General features: G+C 31.2%; 1 protein-coding gene across 1 annotated transcript in view; it reads right to left on the bottom strand.

Moving 5' to 3' along the window:
- The window catches only part of LOC122808147, a 644,680-nt gene that overhangs the window by 96,664 nt on the left and 528,057 nt on the right, over positions 1-19,959 (bottom strand). The window contains exon 6 of the mRNA XM_044079118.1: positions 10,496-10,617. Coding sequence (XP_043935053.1) covers positions 10,496-10,617 — 122 coding nt within the window. The remainder of the gene's footprint in view (positions 1-10,495; positions 10,618-19,959) is intronic.

Below are 19,959 nucleotides of genomic sequence, written 5' to 3'. Positions count from 1 at the left end.
TTGAAGAAGTAAGGGTGCTATTCAATTTGCATCAAGGAAAGTTTATATGGTAAATCTATTAAGGACCTATGAACTATAGAATGCCTGAATATTTTTAAATAAAGAATTCAGTACGCAATATGTTTGATGTGGGACAGGGAAGAGTTTATAAGAGGTATATGATGGTTAACTTTTGATGTAGGTGCTTGTAGCGGGTCTACCTTACATGGAGATTGGATAATTGCTTGACTCTTGCAAAATATGTTTTTATGTCACTGAATATGGTTTCTAGGATTTGGATTTGCACTAAAAGCAGTCACATAGATTGCTTATAGTGAACAGATATATGTGAATCCCATATACATTTTAAGAACAAGGTGCACTCATTGAGTTAATGTAAACATTGTCATATTTTTCCTTCTTTGTTGGATTTGTCTCTATCCCTTAATTAAATTTTATTTATTTGCCTCTTAGCTGAAGATTTGCAATTGATTATATTTGCTTCATGCTGTGTATAATTTTAGTGGCTTCTTAGAGGAGGAGTTGCCATTGAATATATCTGCTTCATGTTCTGTATAAATACATTGGCTTCTTAGCTGAGGAGTTGCCGTTTATTGTATTTGCTTCATTTGATGCATAAATTATAAATACATTAACTTGGAGTATTTTTTTAAGATGTAGTCTATTAACAAATAAGTGTTATTGCTGGGGTTAAATTTTGTGGATCTGTTAATTAGTTAGGCTAAATATAATGACAGTAAGTGTGATATGTGTGTCTTTTAATGGCATTATAGCCATAAATTCTGACCTCTGAGGAGGAGGAATTTATTCTTTTTAATATTAGAGATTCTTTTTTAATTTTAATATAGTCAAAATCATTTAAAATTTTTTTCACTTTTTAAAATCATAGAAGGTAAAACATCAATTTTATGTAAAAGATATTTTAAATAGATAAAAATCTACACATTCAAAATTCATACCATTAGATTTACAAAATTATCCACTACAAGCAAATCAATTGATTTAAACTAAAATACCAAATTATTTTGTATGTGTATTTGTTTAACAAGTTTCTTAAATTATCCCATACAATAAATATTAAATAATATATATTGTAAAAATTTTCACTGTCATTAATTTATACAATTTCTCTATAATAAGATTTTTAGATTCTTTAACTGTTAAAGTTGTCTAGGAAGTATCATTATGTATGTATGAAAGTTTATACATATCAGAAAACTAACCTTTTAACTTTTTATCAAATAATTGTGTTAAATAATATTGAGAGTAACTTATTATTAAAAATTATCAATAAAATCAAGAATAAAAAAAAATTAGTGATTTCCTTTACTTTTTCAATTTTATACAGTCAAATTCCATATTTTTATTCTCTGCATTAACTTTTTTATTACATGAATTACATGCATACAATTGTATTTTAATCACTATATGTCAAATGTATAAAAGGATCTGAAGTGAAGATGTTTCGGAATCACGAAGTTATAAGATATATTGTTTGGGTATTTATGAAGATTTTATATTTATAATGGAAATTAATAAAATTACCATTCATAATAATCTTCCATAAGTAATTTCCATGATAATTTTATATTGTGTCTGTTTATTTTATAATTCAACTTTATAAAAACTTTATTTAAATTTAAAATCAAAAAATATCATGAAATACAGATTTTCTTTAACTTATATTTACATATCAATTAGATATTGAGATTGTGTCCTATAGGGTCTGTACCTAAAGCAATACAAATTATCTATTTTTGTTTTCAGAATAATTATTTTTAACTTTATTATCAGATAATAAACTGATTTATTATTTAATTTCATTAAAGTAATCAATGGTTTAGTAGGTGACTGTATTAGGTAGTAATAAAGGTATTCCATAATTTATTTTATTTGAATATTTATTCATTATTAATTGTAATATAATTATAATTAACTATATATTTAGATTTAATAGGTAAAATTGAGATTGTTTATAGTTTAACAATATTATAGATTAATTATTTTTAGCACCATAATATTAAAAAATATATATGAATTTTAATGTATTAGCTATTAAATATTCTAATATATTAATGTTATATATTTTGAATATTGATATAATTTTATTTTTTCATTTATTTGAATTGATAATTAGATAAAGATCTATTTAGATTAAAATTTATTGTCATTTTTCTTATGGAAATATTATAAAGAAATCTTTTTTTATTGTATTATTCTTTAATCAAACAAAGTTTCTTATTAAATTATTACAACATTCCATTATTAGAATTATCATTATTTCAGTTCGTTTTTAACTATGTATGAATGACAGCCTTTTATTCCCTTAAGTATCTGGTTGAATGGAATTATATTAATTTTCCATTATTAGAAGGCCATATTTCCAGTAAAGACATATGTTGTTTGGTTTTCTTCACCAATTAAAATTTTAATACAAGTAGATTATCCAAACAGAATCATTTAAAATGTTTAGATCAAGTAATTAACAATTATTTGATTTAATATTTCTGTGGTCATAATCAATTTAATTAATCAAAAGAATTTTAATTAACTTATATCCTCAAATTTATAGTTGTAATCAAATCTACATAGAGCAGTTCTCCTTTTTCCAAATATTTTATTTCTCATTAGAGTTAAAAATTTTAATATAATGTTTCTATAATGTATTAATTGAATCAGATGATTTATCTAAAATGCTATTTCTAATTGTTTTTCAGGTAAACAGTAACTTACTGAATAAACATCTTATAAGCCAGGTTAATATATGAGATAGCCCAATCAAACATTATAATCTTCCTTTCTTTGAAAAAGTGTTTATTTGTAAATAAGGTCTTATCTCATCATTGGGGGGTTGTTATTGCATTTTGGGGCCAAGCAAAATACTCATACCTTTGTTGTAATCAACTGTAAGTAATGAAATGGGCCGTATATGTATAATCTTTCTGTTGTTTTTCCTGTTTTATAATTAATATATTTAAGTGTTTACAAAATAATAAATATATTATTTTAAATTTATTTGGCTATTTTGATTAATTTGTATTTTATTATATTTTTATTCATGTTTAAATATTCTATTTTTCTTTAACAAAAACATGTCTTTTGTATTATGTATAAAGTTATTTCTTTTTATTAGTTTCTTTTCTTTATTTTTGTTTTTTTTTATAGATTCATGTAAACCTTTCTTTTTTTATTTTTAAAGACAATTTTTGTATTTCAACCTTTTTTTTTGATTTATGAAACAGTGTATTCTATTTAAGATTTTTTTTTTTATATATTCTTTATTTGTTCTTTGTATTTTGTTTATGTTATTTTAACTTGTAAGTATTTCTCATTTTTTTTTTATATTCTTTATTTTTAACATTTCAATGATTTTCTTTACTTTTTATTATTTCTATAATTTTTTCTTTTTATTTTTTGTTTATTTATTCTAATCACTTTCTATTCTATAATAGATTCTTATTATTTATTTTATAAGAATAATGTTTATATAGTATAGATAACAGTTACATAAAAACATAAAACAATAGTATGATAGTATCCTTTATTATATCTAGAAATGATACTGATAAGTAATATAAATTTATAAACAATATGAATTTGTAGATTTTATTTATAATGATGATGCTACAGAATTAAGTAAAACTCAATCTCCTTTTGATTGAGTTAAGTGATATCTATTGAAATGATTATGATAATAGAATTAATAAAAACTCAAATGGTAAGAATTTAAATCTCTATCTGATTATTGAAATTTTAATATATAATTATGTTTAAAATTGTATATTAATTTGTTTAAATCTATCCTTTTGAAAAAGTTTTATATTTTTTAGATAGAATGTAAAATCCTTTGATTTTAAAAAGTATTGATTAATTTTCACCATTCCTATATTGTAAGTCACCATTCATGTTTGTATTAATTAAAGAATGATAATTCCATAATATCTATAATTATATAGATATATATCAATATATTATAGGTATAAATTAATTCCAATAAAAATGCCATCTATACACTTCATTGTATGATCTTCTAAGTCTATCATCTTGATAAGACTTAAATGTTTAGGAATATATATATTTTCTTTTGATAAAGTCTTTTATAACTTGTGTCTTTTTGCACTTTTGTTCCTTACTCATCTTTTCCTATTTTTATCTGTTTTAGTCATACTCTATTTTTTTCTAAAATAAATTGTCTCTATGTAATCAATATCTTAATTTATAGATGTATAGTTTTATCTTTTTAAGAGATGTTTATTCTTGTAAGAAATCTATTATTAAATTTATAACTTATTAATTTTGGTCATTTCAATAATGTTTTTAAAAATAAAAATTATGATTAAAATAACAATTAACAGAAACTTAGAAGTTATAAATTTTTCCTTTAAGTGTAAGTATATTTATACCTCTATTATATTTTTTGTACCAATTTAATTTTGTTTATTATTTTTTCCTTATGACACAAAACTTTATAATTTAAAATAAATTGTGGGTGTCAAAACTACAAAAAAACAATAGTAATACAAAAAAAACAATGTAAAATAAAAGAAATAAAAACCCCAAAAACCATAAAACTCAAGCCAACTCTAAGTCACACACACCTCAAGTTAACCCCACCTACTCAGCCTTGCAGCCGCTGCCACCTTATCAATTTAATACTTATTAACCTTTTCAAATTACTAAATTATATAAAGACAATTATTACAACTCAATATTACATTATCATATGAATCATATAAATCAATTTGAAAAATTTTTTAAAAACTACTTCATACTACTATTTAATATAATACATTAATGTATGTTAATTTTTCAAATAACGACAATGTAACTTGAGCATAGAACCAAGAAAGAAAAAGAAAAAAGAGAGGAAGTAGAAAGAGAAAAAAAAAGGGAGTGGAGGGGGGCATACACACACACATTAATTCATGATTTAAAAATAAAAAGTTGTAATGTTTAAATAAAAAAAATAACTTTGGCTAATATGGTTCATTATTTACAAATATTAAAGATGTATTTATACTCTCATTTAAATGCAGTTAACAGCTTCCAAAGAGACTTTAATTACCTGTATATCAGGCTTTTTCTCATACATATTATTGTCAGTGTGCATGGAAATGTCTCTTCCAATGTTTCAAATTGAATTGTAAAGAAATTAGCGAAAATTTTTCATTTCACAGTACTTTTAAAGAAATTTAGTAAAACCTTCATAGCATTGCATTTTACAAGTTATTACAGCCTCAAAGAAAGCAGCCTGAAAAAGAGATTTTTTTATTTAGTGTATAATTATGTGTAATTTAGATATGCTTTTTATCAATTTGAATTTATACAAATTATTTTATGTCAATATATTAAAATGACAAAAAATAATATCAATAAGACAAAAAAGAAAAAGAAAGAAGAAAGAAAAAGAGAAGAGGAAAAAAGAAAAAAGCAAAAAAAGAAAAGAAAAAAAAAGAAAAAGGAGAAAGTGAATTAATATTATAATTAATATTATTAATAATAATGAATAAAATAATAAATTTTAATTACTATTATATTTTTATTCATTATATTATATTATTTGACATTAATTATTATAGCATAAGCATAATATATAATATAAAGATAGTAAATAGTGTAATTAAACATAAACAGCATACAAACTTAAACAAAGGAATAAATAGATTGTCCATTTCAATTTCATATCATTCATTCTCATTTTCTCCCTTCTCCCCCCACCACTTACCCACCTGCTAATCTAAGTATTATTATATTATTTTAAAAAAAAAAAAAAAAGAAGAGAAGAAAGAGAAAAAAAAAAGTATCAAATTTATTCTTGACCTTCAGTGAGTTATGTATCTCACTTATTTGAGTTACTGTACATATAAAAAATGGATAAACATTAAATATATCTTATTTTATTTTTTTTTTGTATCACTATCCATTAGTTTATCCTGAAGTGAAGAGGTCAACCCAATCATCTACCAGATAGGGCAAGAGCCCGATGGTCTATTCATTCCCTGTCCAGAGGGAGTGCCCATCAGCCTTTTCTGCCCCATCAGAGGTGAGAAGCAGGACCACGCGGGTTTTTACTTGCATGCTAGACTGACAATCTAACTCTGCCATAGTGGTTGGGCACTTTGCTGAGGGCAGCATTCTCTTGGGAAGCTCCTGATGTATGCATCTGCATGCACAGAATATTCCAGTGCTTCAGGCATTATTTACTGAATCTACTGGGTGCAACCTGCTTTACCCACTGTTGTATAGTTGGGCTGGTAGTGCAGTAGGTTACACTATCCCACCAAAGTTGAGTAAGCCTATATGCCCACCTTCCCCCGTCAATGTCCTTCCAGTGTATGAACCACTAACTAAACCTAGGTCATGTAGGTTACAATAAGGACTTTATCTTTCTATACCACTAAGATGAAGGTAGGTAAATACATATATTTATGATTATTATTATTATTATTATTATTATTATTATTTTTTTTACAGATATTGCCACATACTTTCCGATTACCATCAGCCCCACACTATGGTCATTCAGCCTATTCCTTTACATTACTGGAAGTGTGCTGACCAAGATGTTTCATTTTTTTCCAAAATCTCTTTATTCAGTTTTTCAGTAACAACAGTAATACAACATATCAAAAACATAAGTCGACAATACATATCAAAAGAAAAACAACCATAAAAGCTAAATACTAAATATATACACTATATACACTAGAAGTCACTACATCAGCAAACAGAGGAGAGAAATACTTCTTAACACCATTTGAAAAATGAGAGTATAAGGGGCATAGTTTATAAAGAGATAGACGTAGAAATTCAATCACTTGTTATAGATCGCTGTAGTAGGGAATGTATTTAGGTGTATAGAGAGAAAGGAAATAAGCTGCTTATAATGCAAGTTTTGCTTAATATACGTTTGTCTTAGCAGGTAAGTGTAGGGTCTATCTTTAATTCTTGAGAATTACATCTAGTAAATAACCCCAATATTTCTGATAGTAATGTTTTTGTTTTGTTGTTGCATAAACTAAGTTGTGAGATGAGATATGTTTAATACCTAGTTTGCCAAAGTCTTCTCATGTGATTGGAGATGTGACAGTCCATTTTTTTGTGATGTAAAATTTAATAAGGGCACAGATTGTGATAAGGATATGTTTTAACATTTTTGGAAGTTCATTTGAGTAAGCGTGCATTATAGCTGTCTCCCATGACAGGGTTGTTTTTTCATATCCCATCTTTTCTAATCTAACTCTTAAAGAGCACCATAGGTTGTGTACCCTACTATAGTCCCACATAACATGGAGAATATCAGCTGTTTGGTTGGGGCACTATGGACATATGGGCGAAAATTTGAGATTGAACTTATTTAGCTTTGATGAGGTATAATATACATTATTTATCATAATTTGTGTGTATAGCAGCCTCTTAAAGGGAATAAACTTGATCATATTTCCAATGGCCAGTCTTTTGCTTTCTTCAGTAAGTAATTGTTTTTTTCCCTTGCCAATAAGTTGAGAATAATAGAGAATTCTGGTATTTTATGCTTGTTACAAGTCTATATGTCCTAGAGATTGTATTGTTTTTCCTTTAGTTGCAAGATTTTTTAGTATTAGTTTTACTAAGTTAATGTTCATTATCACTGACTAAAACCCCTTACTATAGCTATTTTCCCTGTCAATATCATGCATGTACACAAAGAGGTGCTGGGGAGGGACAAAGCAGTCCTGCCCCTCTTCTTAGAATCTTAATGTTGGTCTCTCCAGTCTCCACCAGCGAGAGCTCACTGCCCATCGTTCCTCTGTTTTATGCAAATCCCTCCCTACTACCTGAGAATAGGTGAACAGGCCATGGCCCCTTTGTCCTCCCCTCTTTACCATGGTCTTCCAATACTGAAACAACTAAGTGAGTACTGGTTGCCTGGGTGACACTAAGGGTTCTATCCTGCCAATCAGCCAGGCTAACGTAATTTTTTTTTTGATGCCTAGCAATTCCTGGAGTATTATCAAGTTAAGCTTGGAGCTAGAGTTAACCAGTGCTCTACAGGCATACTATTTTTATTATTTTAAGTCTGAGCATTGAGAACTATTGCCAGAATTTTTAAATAAATTTTCACACATGATTGAAGAATCATACAATCACCCGATATAGAAAATTATACAATATATGATCATTAGTATTCAAAAACTAGTTCATTGATTGGACTTCCAATCAGCATGCCCTTTGTAAATCGAACATATCACAACAGAAAGAAGTTCAGCCTCTGAAGTTTTCTTGAGTGGGCTACCTTACTATTGTAATATGATATGTTAGTTAAGTTAAAAAGCTATTTTATATAAGACAGGTTAAAAGTATAATGAATATCAGACATGTTCTGCAAAACTCTGAACAGGTGAGACTTAGGCTTATCGGCAATATGATCCATAGTACTGCCAGTACCCATGGTTCTCAACTGCCCTGACTTTTCCAGAACTTTCCTGACTTTCCTCATATTTTGGCCTGGACTACATAAAATATTTGATTTTCTAATAAAGCATTGACAATTTTTACAAGTCAATAATGCCATATATTAGAATTTCATACTTTGCGAACTTCAGAAAATGTATATTGATGTCAAAATCCATTGTTTTATTTCAAACTTTATTTTACATTTGTTTTCATTACCAGAGGCATATTCTGCCCTTTACCCCCCAGAATTACTAAACTGCAGCTACCAATGTATGCTACAGTATTTGTTTTAAGTCATTACAGCTGAATGATGCCTCCAGGTGCTTATGTAGTTAAATCCTAGTAATGCCTTTAGTAGTCAAAGATTACTTATTCATATTTGCATTAACAATTCCAAAACCAATGCTTCATACAAAGTCCTGGACGATTTCATCTTAAAGCTCAGACAATGGCAAACACAACTGATTGATATTTAACTTCTGTCTAGTGCAGGTGAAGAGATATTAATTGTTTTTCATAACATATTTATTTATATTGTCATGAATGTAATATTTTTCCAAATATCTTGGGAAGCAAGTGTATAAACAGAACTGCTTTCCCTCATAAGAATGCTCTTAGCTGGAAGAATAAAATACTATTGACAGTATGTGTGCAATTTAAGTAGTTTCTGAGCTATTGTAACTTGTTTATAAAATATTACAAACTTAATAGTTGCTTTGTTTCAATACCTTATAAAATCCAGCTTAAAACTAGAAATTAAAGAATGCTACTACTATAATAATAGTTTGTTCTGAAGAGTTTGCCATTTACACATCTTTGGTAAACCCTATGGTTCCAGAGATATGAACATTTGTTTCACATGTAAGGACATAATTTGATTTTATCAAAAAGTTTAGACTTTATCCGTTGGAAAGTACAGTACAAACTTCCAGAGCTCCTTTGGAGGGAATAAGTAAAACAAATGACAGATACAGCAAGAAAATCCACTGTTTTATTACCCCCCTCTGTAATACTGCACCAATGTACTGTGCAAGCATATGGACATATGTGCAATACACTTGCGTAGTGCATCAATACAGAGTGCAGGAGGCAGAAGAACACTATAGTGCAATTATATAAAGCATTATTCAAGAAAGGTAATAACTTCTTTCTTAAATAATGCCAATATATAATAGAAATAATCCAGTCATATGTGTGGGTATCAGAAGAATTACGCTTGGTTGCCTTTGTTTAATCACTCAGGCTTTACCTTAGTAATCACATTACCCCATCTGTGGATAAATCCTCTGATTCCTATGTGCAGGTGTGGATTATTGCTAAAAGCTCTCACATACAGAGACACACACACATACACGTGCAGACATATGGGCGAACACACACACACACACACACACACACACACACACACACACACACACACACACACACACACACACACACACACACACACACACACACACACACACACACACGTTGATTTGCATATGCACATGTGTAAATTGTCACTTTGAGGTGTCTTTGCACTTGGGGAGAGAATACTTAATCAAACATGTGGATTTGTGAGTCCTTATTCCAGTCCTCAAGGAAAAACTGTTCTCTGTTTTAACTCTTCAGGTATGCCATCTCCAAGTGTTTCCAGATAACTAAAAGATTAAGATTTGGCAGTGCCTGAATGATAAAATTATCAAACTGCAAATATAAATGTGTGACTTAGGGACAACAAGAGGAATGTATAAGTCTTTATTCTTATTTTTATTATTTTTTTATATGCAGTCAAATACTGAGAAATCCTCAGTAAATTTGGAGAACCGACATGCATCATGCTGTTAGGTATCCTTCAACAGGGCAAACTCTAGTGATAAATACTGACAGAAATTCTGCAGGCAGGAATTTTTGTTTTATTCTACTTTTGATTTTAGAAATTCATGAAGGAAATGTACAAACACCTATGAATTGTTGAAAGTTTAGCACTATATGAATATGTTGGTTTAATTTTTCTACTGATTATGTAATTCATACAACACAATTAAAATGTTTGCTTCCTGTTTAGTATACTCACTTTGTATGGGTCACATTACAGTCAGGATCATCTACCCAGCACCATTTACCTTCAACCTTCTGATCAGTCAGTCCAATCCAATATGGTGCCCGAGTTATAACTGTAGACTCCTTTATAAAATTCTGTCCAAAAAACAACAATAAATATTATTGCATTGTTTGCTTCTAAAACAAGATGGAAAGAAAGGAATACAGTAGAGATGAGGAAAAGATGTAATGACAAAATATGTATTTTTTGTGTTATTTTCAAAATACACTGTTTATCTCACCAAATTAAGTCAAAGTTTTTTAATATTGATAATAAAATTGTTATATTTTTTGCAATTTTAAGCAAATTGTGAATTTCATATTGAAATGTGTGCTAATACATTGAAAATGTTCTTTCACAAATTTATTTAATCAAAGCTGATATATGTATTTAATCAAAGCTGATATATATATATATATATATATATATATATATATATATATATATATATATATATATATATATATATATCAGAAGTATGACCTCCAGGTTCAAGATTGCATATGACACTGAAGGTAAGCTATGCATTGCATTAGAGTATAATTATTTGTGTCAGCACTGTAATATGTTTCTGTCCACTTCAGGTACCAAAAAAGATGGCATTTTGACATAACTGCAATTAGTCCTGTATGTTAGAAAAGTATTAACTGCTGGAAATATCTCACATAACATGAGGATGATAGTGTCCCTTGCATCCAAAGGTTACTTTTATCAATCAATTTTGTTTCCTTTTGTTGCAAGAAATTATGCTTCATTACAGTATCACACACAAGCAAAATCAACAAGTATATTGCGTTATATGTAATGGTAAAACATGATTGACAGGTGTGTTCTTGCATGTTAAAAACATTCAGTTATTAATGATAAAATACTAAATTCCTAAAATCCTAAAAATAAAAGGAATTATGTATCCTTCACTCTCCATTCTTAAAATGAGATTTTAAAAACTTTTTATTACATTTTAAATATGCATGAAATAAATTTACAATGCAAAACAATCAACTGAAAACAAATAGAACTATATACAGAGTCCATAACAAAATTTTACGTTGAGCTAAACCATTAAAACTTTTCCAATAGAGCTTAAGTTTTTGCCAAGATAGCTTTTTATGCATAATATCTGATGTTCTTTTCTACATTGCTTGTAATTCCTTGTTGCATACACTTTTTGCTAAGTAAATAAACTCAGAAAAAGAAAGGATATTTTTACTTTTGCAATTCATTGTGATGACTTTCCTGACAATGGCCAGAAGGGACGAAAGGAGAGACACTTGAGTTTTTGGTATGGAATCCAGAATTGGAACGTTACATAAAATTATTGAGTTTGCAATAGTACAACTGCCTGACCATAAATCTTTAGCAAAGTTTCTAAATTCTGCCCAAAATAGAATAATCATTTGACATTTTATAAACATATGAAACCAATTTTCCTCTAAACATTCACCACACCTCCAGCATTTTAAATTTTCTTTCTTATAAATCAGGGTTATTTTATGTTGTGTTAAAAATGTCCATGCAAAAATGTCCCAGTAAAAATTCTCCAATAGAGTGATGAGGTGGAGTTCTTATAGATATCAGATATAATTTTTATTAGCTTCTGAGAAAATTTCATTCTTAATTTTTGTTGAATAATCCCAATAAGACAAATCAAAGCCCACAAATTCAGTTCTTAAAATCCTACAAATTACTGATAAATACGATTTATTTTTATTCATAACACTATTAATTTTAAAGAAAAAAATCTGGTATGGGTTTAGTATTCATATTTAGAAACATTTATATATTATTATTAATAAATTCCCTAAAAATGTGTATATTTATCCAATTACTTTTGTTTATATTGTATATGATCAAGAGCCAAGGATTTTTAATTGGTTTATTACAGTTTCCTTTATACAGATTACACAATTCAAAATATGCTCAACCTGTCAAAATAAATAAAATAGGACTTTGATGAAAAGAATGCAGCTCATGCATATTGTGTTTGAACTAAAATAGTTTCAAGATGAGTTTATGGAATTAAAATATGCCAAACTGCTGCACATCAGCTGCACACAGTTTGCTTTATCCATACACAGTATCAAAACATTCTGTGAGGCCCATTTACAAATATGTATGCAGTTAGACTTGCTTCTGTGACAGAGACAGAACTGTTTAGCCAATTAAGTACATGCTATGATTATCTTACAGTTTTTCTTTTAGACAATTCTTACTTTGATTGAGTAGAGTGTAATATTAGATTGGCTATCATAAAATGGTCCAAAAAAAAAAACAGATACTGAATTGGGAACTTCTGGTATGGCACTGTGAGCATAAGAATTTCAGTGTTGACTGAGCAGATTTCTAGTACATTAAAAGAAATAAAAGCTTCTATCCTAGTCAAAAGTCAAAAAGACACCATCAAGGTGATATTTATGCCTCTACATAGGCTGTGAGGAAGAAAATGTTATGTAATATTACTTAGGTTATATGATATATAGCAATATATGTGAAGTATAATGTTTGTTAATGTTAAATTGTTAATACAGTTTGATTACTTTTGTATAAATGCAAAATTGCTTGTCATAAGTGACAATTTAATAAAGGCATGTTAAGAAAAAAAAAATAAGGAACAGAATCCCAGGGAATGATCCTAAGCAGGAGGAGGAAATCCAGCAAAAAAATATCAGAACCTGAAGATAGGACGAGGAGGGAGAATATCAATTTCATGGCAGTCTGACTACAACTAGAGGAGAGAAAGAGAGTCTGTGCATTGTAGAAATGTCTCCATGGATTGACTGGGATAACAAAAGAGAAGATACTGATAGACAGGGCTCATAGAGTCAATATGCCATGCTTCGCCTGAAGGAAACAACTTCGGCATTTTATAGTCAAACTGCAGATACATACTGCAAAAGAAAGAATTCTCATAGGTTTATGGAAAAGTGGGACAGTTTACAGTGCAGCAGGGACATGACTATACACTGACAATGACTATTTCCTACAAAATTGTGGCTGTCCTTTCCAGCAATCAGGAAATGAAGAAAAAGGGTTCACTTCAAACTTATGTAACCAGGAATCTTAATGTGAATACCAAACATACCCTTGAAGGACTGACAAGAAGGGGTAATCAGATATAGAACATGTAAACCACCAGCAGGATGGCACTAAGCCCAGACCTAAACAGTACTCTGCCCGCGAAGGAAAGCTGGTTAAACCATTCTGTCTTTTTCCTAGAAAAAATGCAGAATAAAATGAGTGAAATAAAAGAATTCTCAAAAGGGAAAGAAGAGCTAACCTAAAAAGAAGAGATCCATGACTCTATAGAACAAGTAGGTGATACTAAAACTGCATTACATGAGGTGCAGTAGTTAACCAGAGGTGCACTGTCATATAGGTGTGGTACAGTAAGCAACAAATGTTATGGCTACTTCAGACAATCGAAATACCATATCATCAAATCACAAAACACCGAGATGGAAACAATGCAACCTGATAACTTTGAAGGCCAACAAGATAAAAACTTCAATCATCAAACCAAGTACACGGAACTATTTAAGGATCACCATGCTGAACAAATAGCACCTTCTCCATTTAAATAAAATCTAATAAAGTAATGTACCTGTTAGAACAGTTTTGCAGGGGCCAAGCCCCCCCCCTGCACCCTCCAACCCTATAAATTATATATACCAACTCCGAGATCACAGTACAGTTGGGCAGATGTAAATTTCCCAATCCCTACTGTACAGCAATCTCCATTCCATTGTACTGTGTACTACCTGACATCCACAGTACCTAGTTCAGTGTTTCATGGTTCAATCATGTCCTCCTTCGATGTTAGCAGCTTTTATTTCTCTCATCTCAATGTTTTTGGTTTTGATGATATGGCATTTTGATTCTTTAAGATGGACACACAAAAGTTTTATAAAGTACTAATCATTATGATGGACAAAAGAACTTTATGATGATCCCATACATGACTCTATGCAAGAACTCACCACTGAAAGGGTAAAACTGCTATTTCTCGTTTTTCATTTACATTGTAATTAATGAAATAACTATAAAACACCTTATACACATACATATTAGCTTAACTGCAGAGGCTTAAAACAAAAGGGGGTGAAAGTAGCTCTAGGGAAAAGGAAGACAAGAACTACCTGAGATATAATTAAAGCACTATACAACATTAGTATGCATCAGGTTATCTCACTATAACAAGACAAGGTAAGAGCTGCACAATTTTCCAAGTGAATGTTTTGTAAACAGCATGTTTCAGTTTGCTGGTTGGCTAGGTCTCACCTGCCTTCACCCCAAAAGGGAAAAAGTAAAAGTTTCAGATTGTTGCCTACTACCCAGTACTCTGGCAAGGATTTATACTGTAGCATATATGCCTCTCCCCCCAGCTGGTTTATTATCTGTGGCTTTCACCAGTCTGCCTCACAGCAGCTATAGGGAGAAGAATGAGCAATCTGACCAAGAAGGGGAGTCGGAGAAATCACAGTGGACTGGGTATACAAAAGAGTGTGCGAGAGAAAGAGTGTGCGAGAGACAGAGTAAAAGATGGACAGCAGAAAACTGGCTGGTGGTGTACATCACCTATTGATTAACAAGCTAAACTAGATAACACAGCACCCATTAGTAAATGGAAAGAAGAAATTCAAAGAATATTAACAGTAACAAAAAGAGATCAGGACTTACAGTGGAGCTCTTCTAAGGCCTTTGTTAAGAATCAACCATTTAGTGAGAAGGCAAAGGTAGAGTAAGTCTTGTCAAAAGAACACAGGGAGTTATATGCTAAAAAGACACATTATAGCACAGAACCCCTACTTACCTATACAGTGAGCTCAAGATCAAATGAGGGAATAGGAAACATAAAGAGACAAGACATGTAAGAAACAAAAGGAAGGCAAACCTTTTCAGTTTTGTTTTCGAGGGGAGGAAATAATAGTTGAATTGCATACTTTACAACTGTGAATCATCTCAACCACAAGGAAGTATGCAGCTACAAATTAATAATAAGAAAATGCAGAAAGCTGAATGGATGCTGCAGATGAGCATTAGCTCATTGGGGAAGGAGCTGTTAAACTGTGTTGTGTAGTATATAGTTAAATGTGGATTATGGGTAGAAAAACTGACAGTTATTTAAATTTAAAATGGACCAGTCAGGTCTGTTGTTAGTTAAAAGGGAGGTGTGACCAAAGAGTTTAAAAAGTTTTGTAAGATCATTGGCAGGTAAGTGTGTATGTAGATGGAGCTAAATAACTGGGGGCTGGAGACAATCCTGCAGAAAGAAGAATGTAGTGTAACTTATGATAACCTCCATCTTGATGGAAGGTGTAATTACAGGGAAAGTCAATGGTATGGTTGATAAGAAAAAGTCAGAAAAGTTATTGACCTATATTACAAAATTAAGAGCATAGATAATGTCTGCTACAAGAAATGCATCTGAACAATTTATAACTTAGGAGATTGATACAGAGATCAAGGATGGAGGATTTCTATGAAGGACAGGAAGGAGAAAGAAAGAGTCAGGTTATTCATAAATAAACCAACAGTAGAAATAGAAACTCAGCAACGCAAATGCAACAAATAGCTGTTTAATAAAACAAAGCTTAAAGGTAAAAACCTTTATTCTGTGTATAAACTAAGGAAGGGTTTTTAAGTGAATGCTTTGTTTTATTAAACAGCTTTTTGTTGTATTTGCTTTGCTGAGTTCGTATTTCTACTGTTGGCCTTTTTCGTATATGAACTGAGTCCTGGTTCTGTTATCTTGGTTGGTTCTACTGTGTTATTCATAAATAAAGAGAGAAGGTAAAATAAGAATAGAAGTAGAACAAAAGATACAATCAGGAAGGTTATGCACTGATTAAGGCAGATAGTTAGGGAACCAGGTTACAGATGTAAATATGTGTACCCCCCCCCAGAAGCGCCTGAATAAAAGATATTAAGATAATAATTGGTAATAAAGTGGCATTTCTGACAGGAGTATTATGAGTGTCAGGAGGTGTAAATTTTATATATAATTGGAAAGACATAACTGGGGTTCCTAGAGCAGATAGGGTCCCAGTGGATGGAAGATACTTAGATAAATACATGAAGATGTTTTGGCTCACTGATATAATATAAAGGCAATATAGAAGAAGGAAATTCACCTACCTTTTCCATAAATACAGTAATTGGGTTAGACTAGACAGATACTAAATAACCAAATAACACAAGAGACTGACACATAGTGTTCAGAAACACCCAGCAATTATTTCAGACCATGTTCTTCTGCAGGTGGTACTGCTAAAATAGACCAGGTGAACAGGGAAGAAACACTGGAATTTTCCAAAAATGCCTACTTAGAAGAGGTGAATTTAGAGATTGGTTGAATCAGTATTATCAGTAATTAGACTGACTAATCTAGGGAAACAACATGACTATATAAGATTGGGAAGAATGTAACAAAAAGATTAGATTAAAGATGACTCAGAATGCCTGGAAGATCAAGTGTGCAGCGCAGCAAGTATACCTACAGCTATTACACAAAGTAAAAACTGTTGATAACAAAATCATACTAGAAGTGGACAGGACTGAATAGTTAGAGGAGGTTAAGAAACGAATCTCTGGCTATTTAGAAAACATTAATGACCATAAACAGAAGATGCTGAAGCAAATCTTTTCTGATTCTAGCCATATTACAAGGGAGTAAGGCAACAGAAACTAGAAAGGATGATAACAAAAATAAAGAATCCAACAATAGGTAGCATGGGGACAGACACAAATGACATTATAAGAGCAATAGCAGAATATTACATCATCTTACACAGGCAGGTTCAAGATACAATAATTGAAGACAGGGAGAATGACAGATTATTTAAAAATCCTAAGCTGTTAAAATAAACTCAAACAAGGAAGAAGTAATACAGGCAAATATCACTAAAGAAGAAATAAATGAAGCAATAAGGGCCCTAAAGAATGGAAAAAAAATAGACTAATTGCATCTCAACATATAAAGGAAATGAGAAAATAATAAAAAGCTGGACAGTGTTGTTCAATGAAATAATGAATAGAAGAGCCATTTGCTAGTCTTCAAGAAAGGCAGTGTTGGTTGCAATAACAAAAGAAGAAAAAGTTTTGGCAGACTCAGGCTCATATAGACCTATCTCAGTTCTAAACCATGATAGTAAAGATATTGGGTTTGATTTAAATATATTTTGTTAGACAAAAATGCAGTATTTCCTTTGCATAAGTCTAAAAATACAGCCATTTTAAAGCAGGCCTTCACAGTGTGCATACAGTTTCAGTGAAAATAACCTTCAGTCAAGAATACTGATAAGAACAGGATGCGCAGTAGATTTTGTTTATATGGTACAAGGCCTAAAAACAAGGTTAAGGAGGCATGTAGACATTGACAGGGTTCCTATATTATTAGGAAATACTTCAGACACAGTTAAATTAGTTAGTGTGAATGGATATGCAGAAAGTCATTGCAATACAGACACTAGAGTATGAGTGCAGAAGTCAGGTAAAATACTGAGCATTCCAGAATATTAATTATACTATCCAGAAGGAAAGGAATATGAAGAATATGACTACAGTGGTTACAGACTATTTCTGTGTATCAGCACTGTTACTGGAGACGGTATTCAGATATTGTTGACATCTACCTCCACTGTGCATAATAAGGCATTCTTAACCAAACTACAGTGTTTGCAGACTTTGTTCTGAAATGTACAAGATGATTTGGCACATAAAAGAGAGAGTGGCACCTATTCAGCACAGTTCAGATAAAGGCAGTAATTCCAGCTTCATTCGAGTTTCTTCCAGTTATTTCCATTTTATTCCAGTATTCGACAGTTCTATTAATTCTTACAGTTTTTATGAATGTTTTGGCAATGAGACTAAACAGTGCCTTCAAAAGAATAATAGAACCAGACCAATGTGTGCGTATAAAGGATAGGCAAGCTTTGACAATATTAATAAATCACTGATGATGCAAGAAGATGGATACAGTCTAAAAGAAAAATAATTTGTTATTAATCAGCCTAGACAATGAAAAACGTTCAATAGGGTGAAATGAAAATTTCTGAAAAGTACCTAAAATGGGTCTTAAGATTGAATGGACAAGCTTGATACTAAATATATATATATATATATATATATATTGTAAGGGCTTTACTGCTTCTATGAAATGTGTCTGTGGGGCAGTGCTATAACCTTCATAGGGGCAAGAGGCAGGGCTGTCTACTTTCACCCTTACTGTTTGCAGTGTCTGAAGACCCCTTGGCAAAAGACATCAGAGCATCAGAACTGAAAGGATGCAATGGGTGGGGGGGCACACACAGGAAAAAAATAGCCTTTTTCAGTTGTAACGTTATAGTCCTTTTGGTGAATCCAGAAAGGGAACTGGATTTGTAATTTGAAGAGCTGAGTATATAGTACAAACTCCCTAGACACAAAATAAATAAAACAAAAGCTATAGTCTACAAACTACACTTTCACATGTAACCTGACACAGAAAATCCCTTTGTGGGGACATGTAAGCATGAAGTATTGAGGAAAATATTTAATGAGGGATGCAAAGCAAGTGAAAGGAGACAACAAGAAATATTATACATGCATAAGGATGTTTATGGACAAGGAAAGCAAGACACAAATGGTAAAGATATTCCTAGTGCCTTTGATCCTGCATGTAGGAGAGGCATATTTTCACCAACAGAAAAGGCAAATATGGCTATAATAAAAGGAGAGTGAGAGAGAGAGAGAAGTTAAGGGAAAGACTGAAATGGGAAGAATTACGCTGATTTATAGAGGAAGTAGGCCTGTGTATCCTTGATATGGAAGCCTGCTTTGGAGCAATCCAAATTATAAATGTATTTGACACAATGTCAAGCATATTAGACCAAATGGAAAAACATGTAAGTAACCCAGGATGCGAGGGAGATGGCTGACAACAGAAAGACAATCTGAGATTATATATCACCAAAGGCTTTGTGCCCACTGAATGCCGCACAGCAACGGTTATCCCACTCCACTAAGGGGGAACCAACATGGACCCTGGGAACTACTGCCCCATCAGCCTAACAAGCCTGGTCTGCAAGGCTATGGAACATACCATCATGGAACTTATAAACAATGACATTGGTAAACTCCAAACTCTGGACCCTACCCAGTTCGGGTTTGTAAAAGGAAGATCATGTCTCCTAAACCTGATAGACTTCTTTGAAGTGGTCACCAAAGCAGTAGATGAGGGTAAAGTGGTTCACACAGCCTATCTAGATCTCGCCAAGGCTGTTGACACCATCCCCCACTCTGGAATTATAGATAAACTCACTAAACAAGGTATAAATCCCTATGTCACAAGATAGGTTGCCAACTTGCTCACTGACAGAACCTACACTGTGAAAGTAGCCCAACTTCAGACCAGTGAAAAGTGGAGTACCACGGGGTCCTGGGTCATTTCCTGTTTGGTA

This window comes from Protopterus annectens, chromosome 8.part0 (genome assembly GCF_019279795.1).
Source record: "Protopterus annectens isolate FY-2018-M chromosome 8.part0, PAN1.0, whole genome shotgun sequence".
Taxonomy (NCBI): domain Eukaryota; kingdom Metazoa; phylum Chordata; order Ceratodontiformes; family Protopteridae; genus Protopterus; species Protopterus annectens.
Note: the sequence above shows the minus strand (reverse complement) of the source record. Positions and strands in the feature narration are given on the sequence as shown.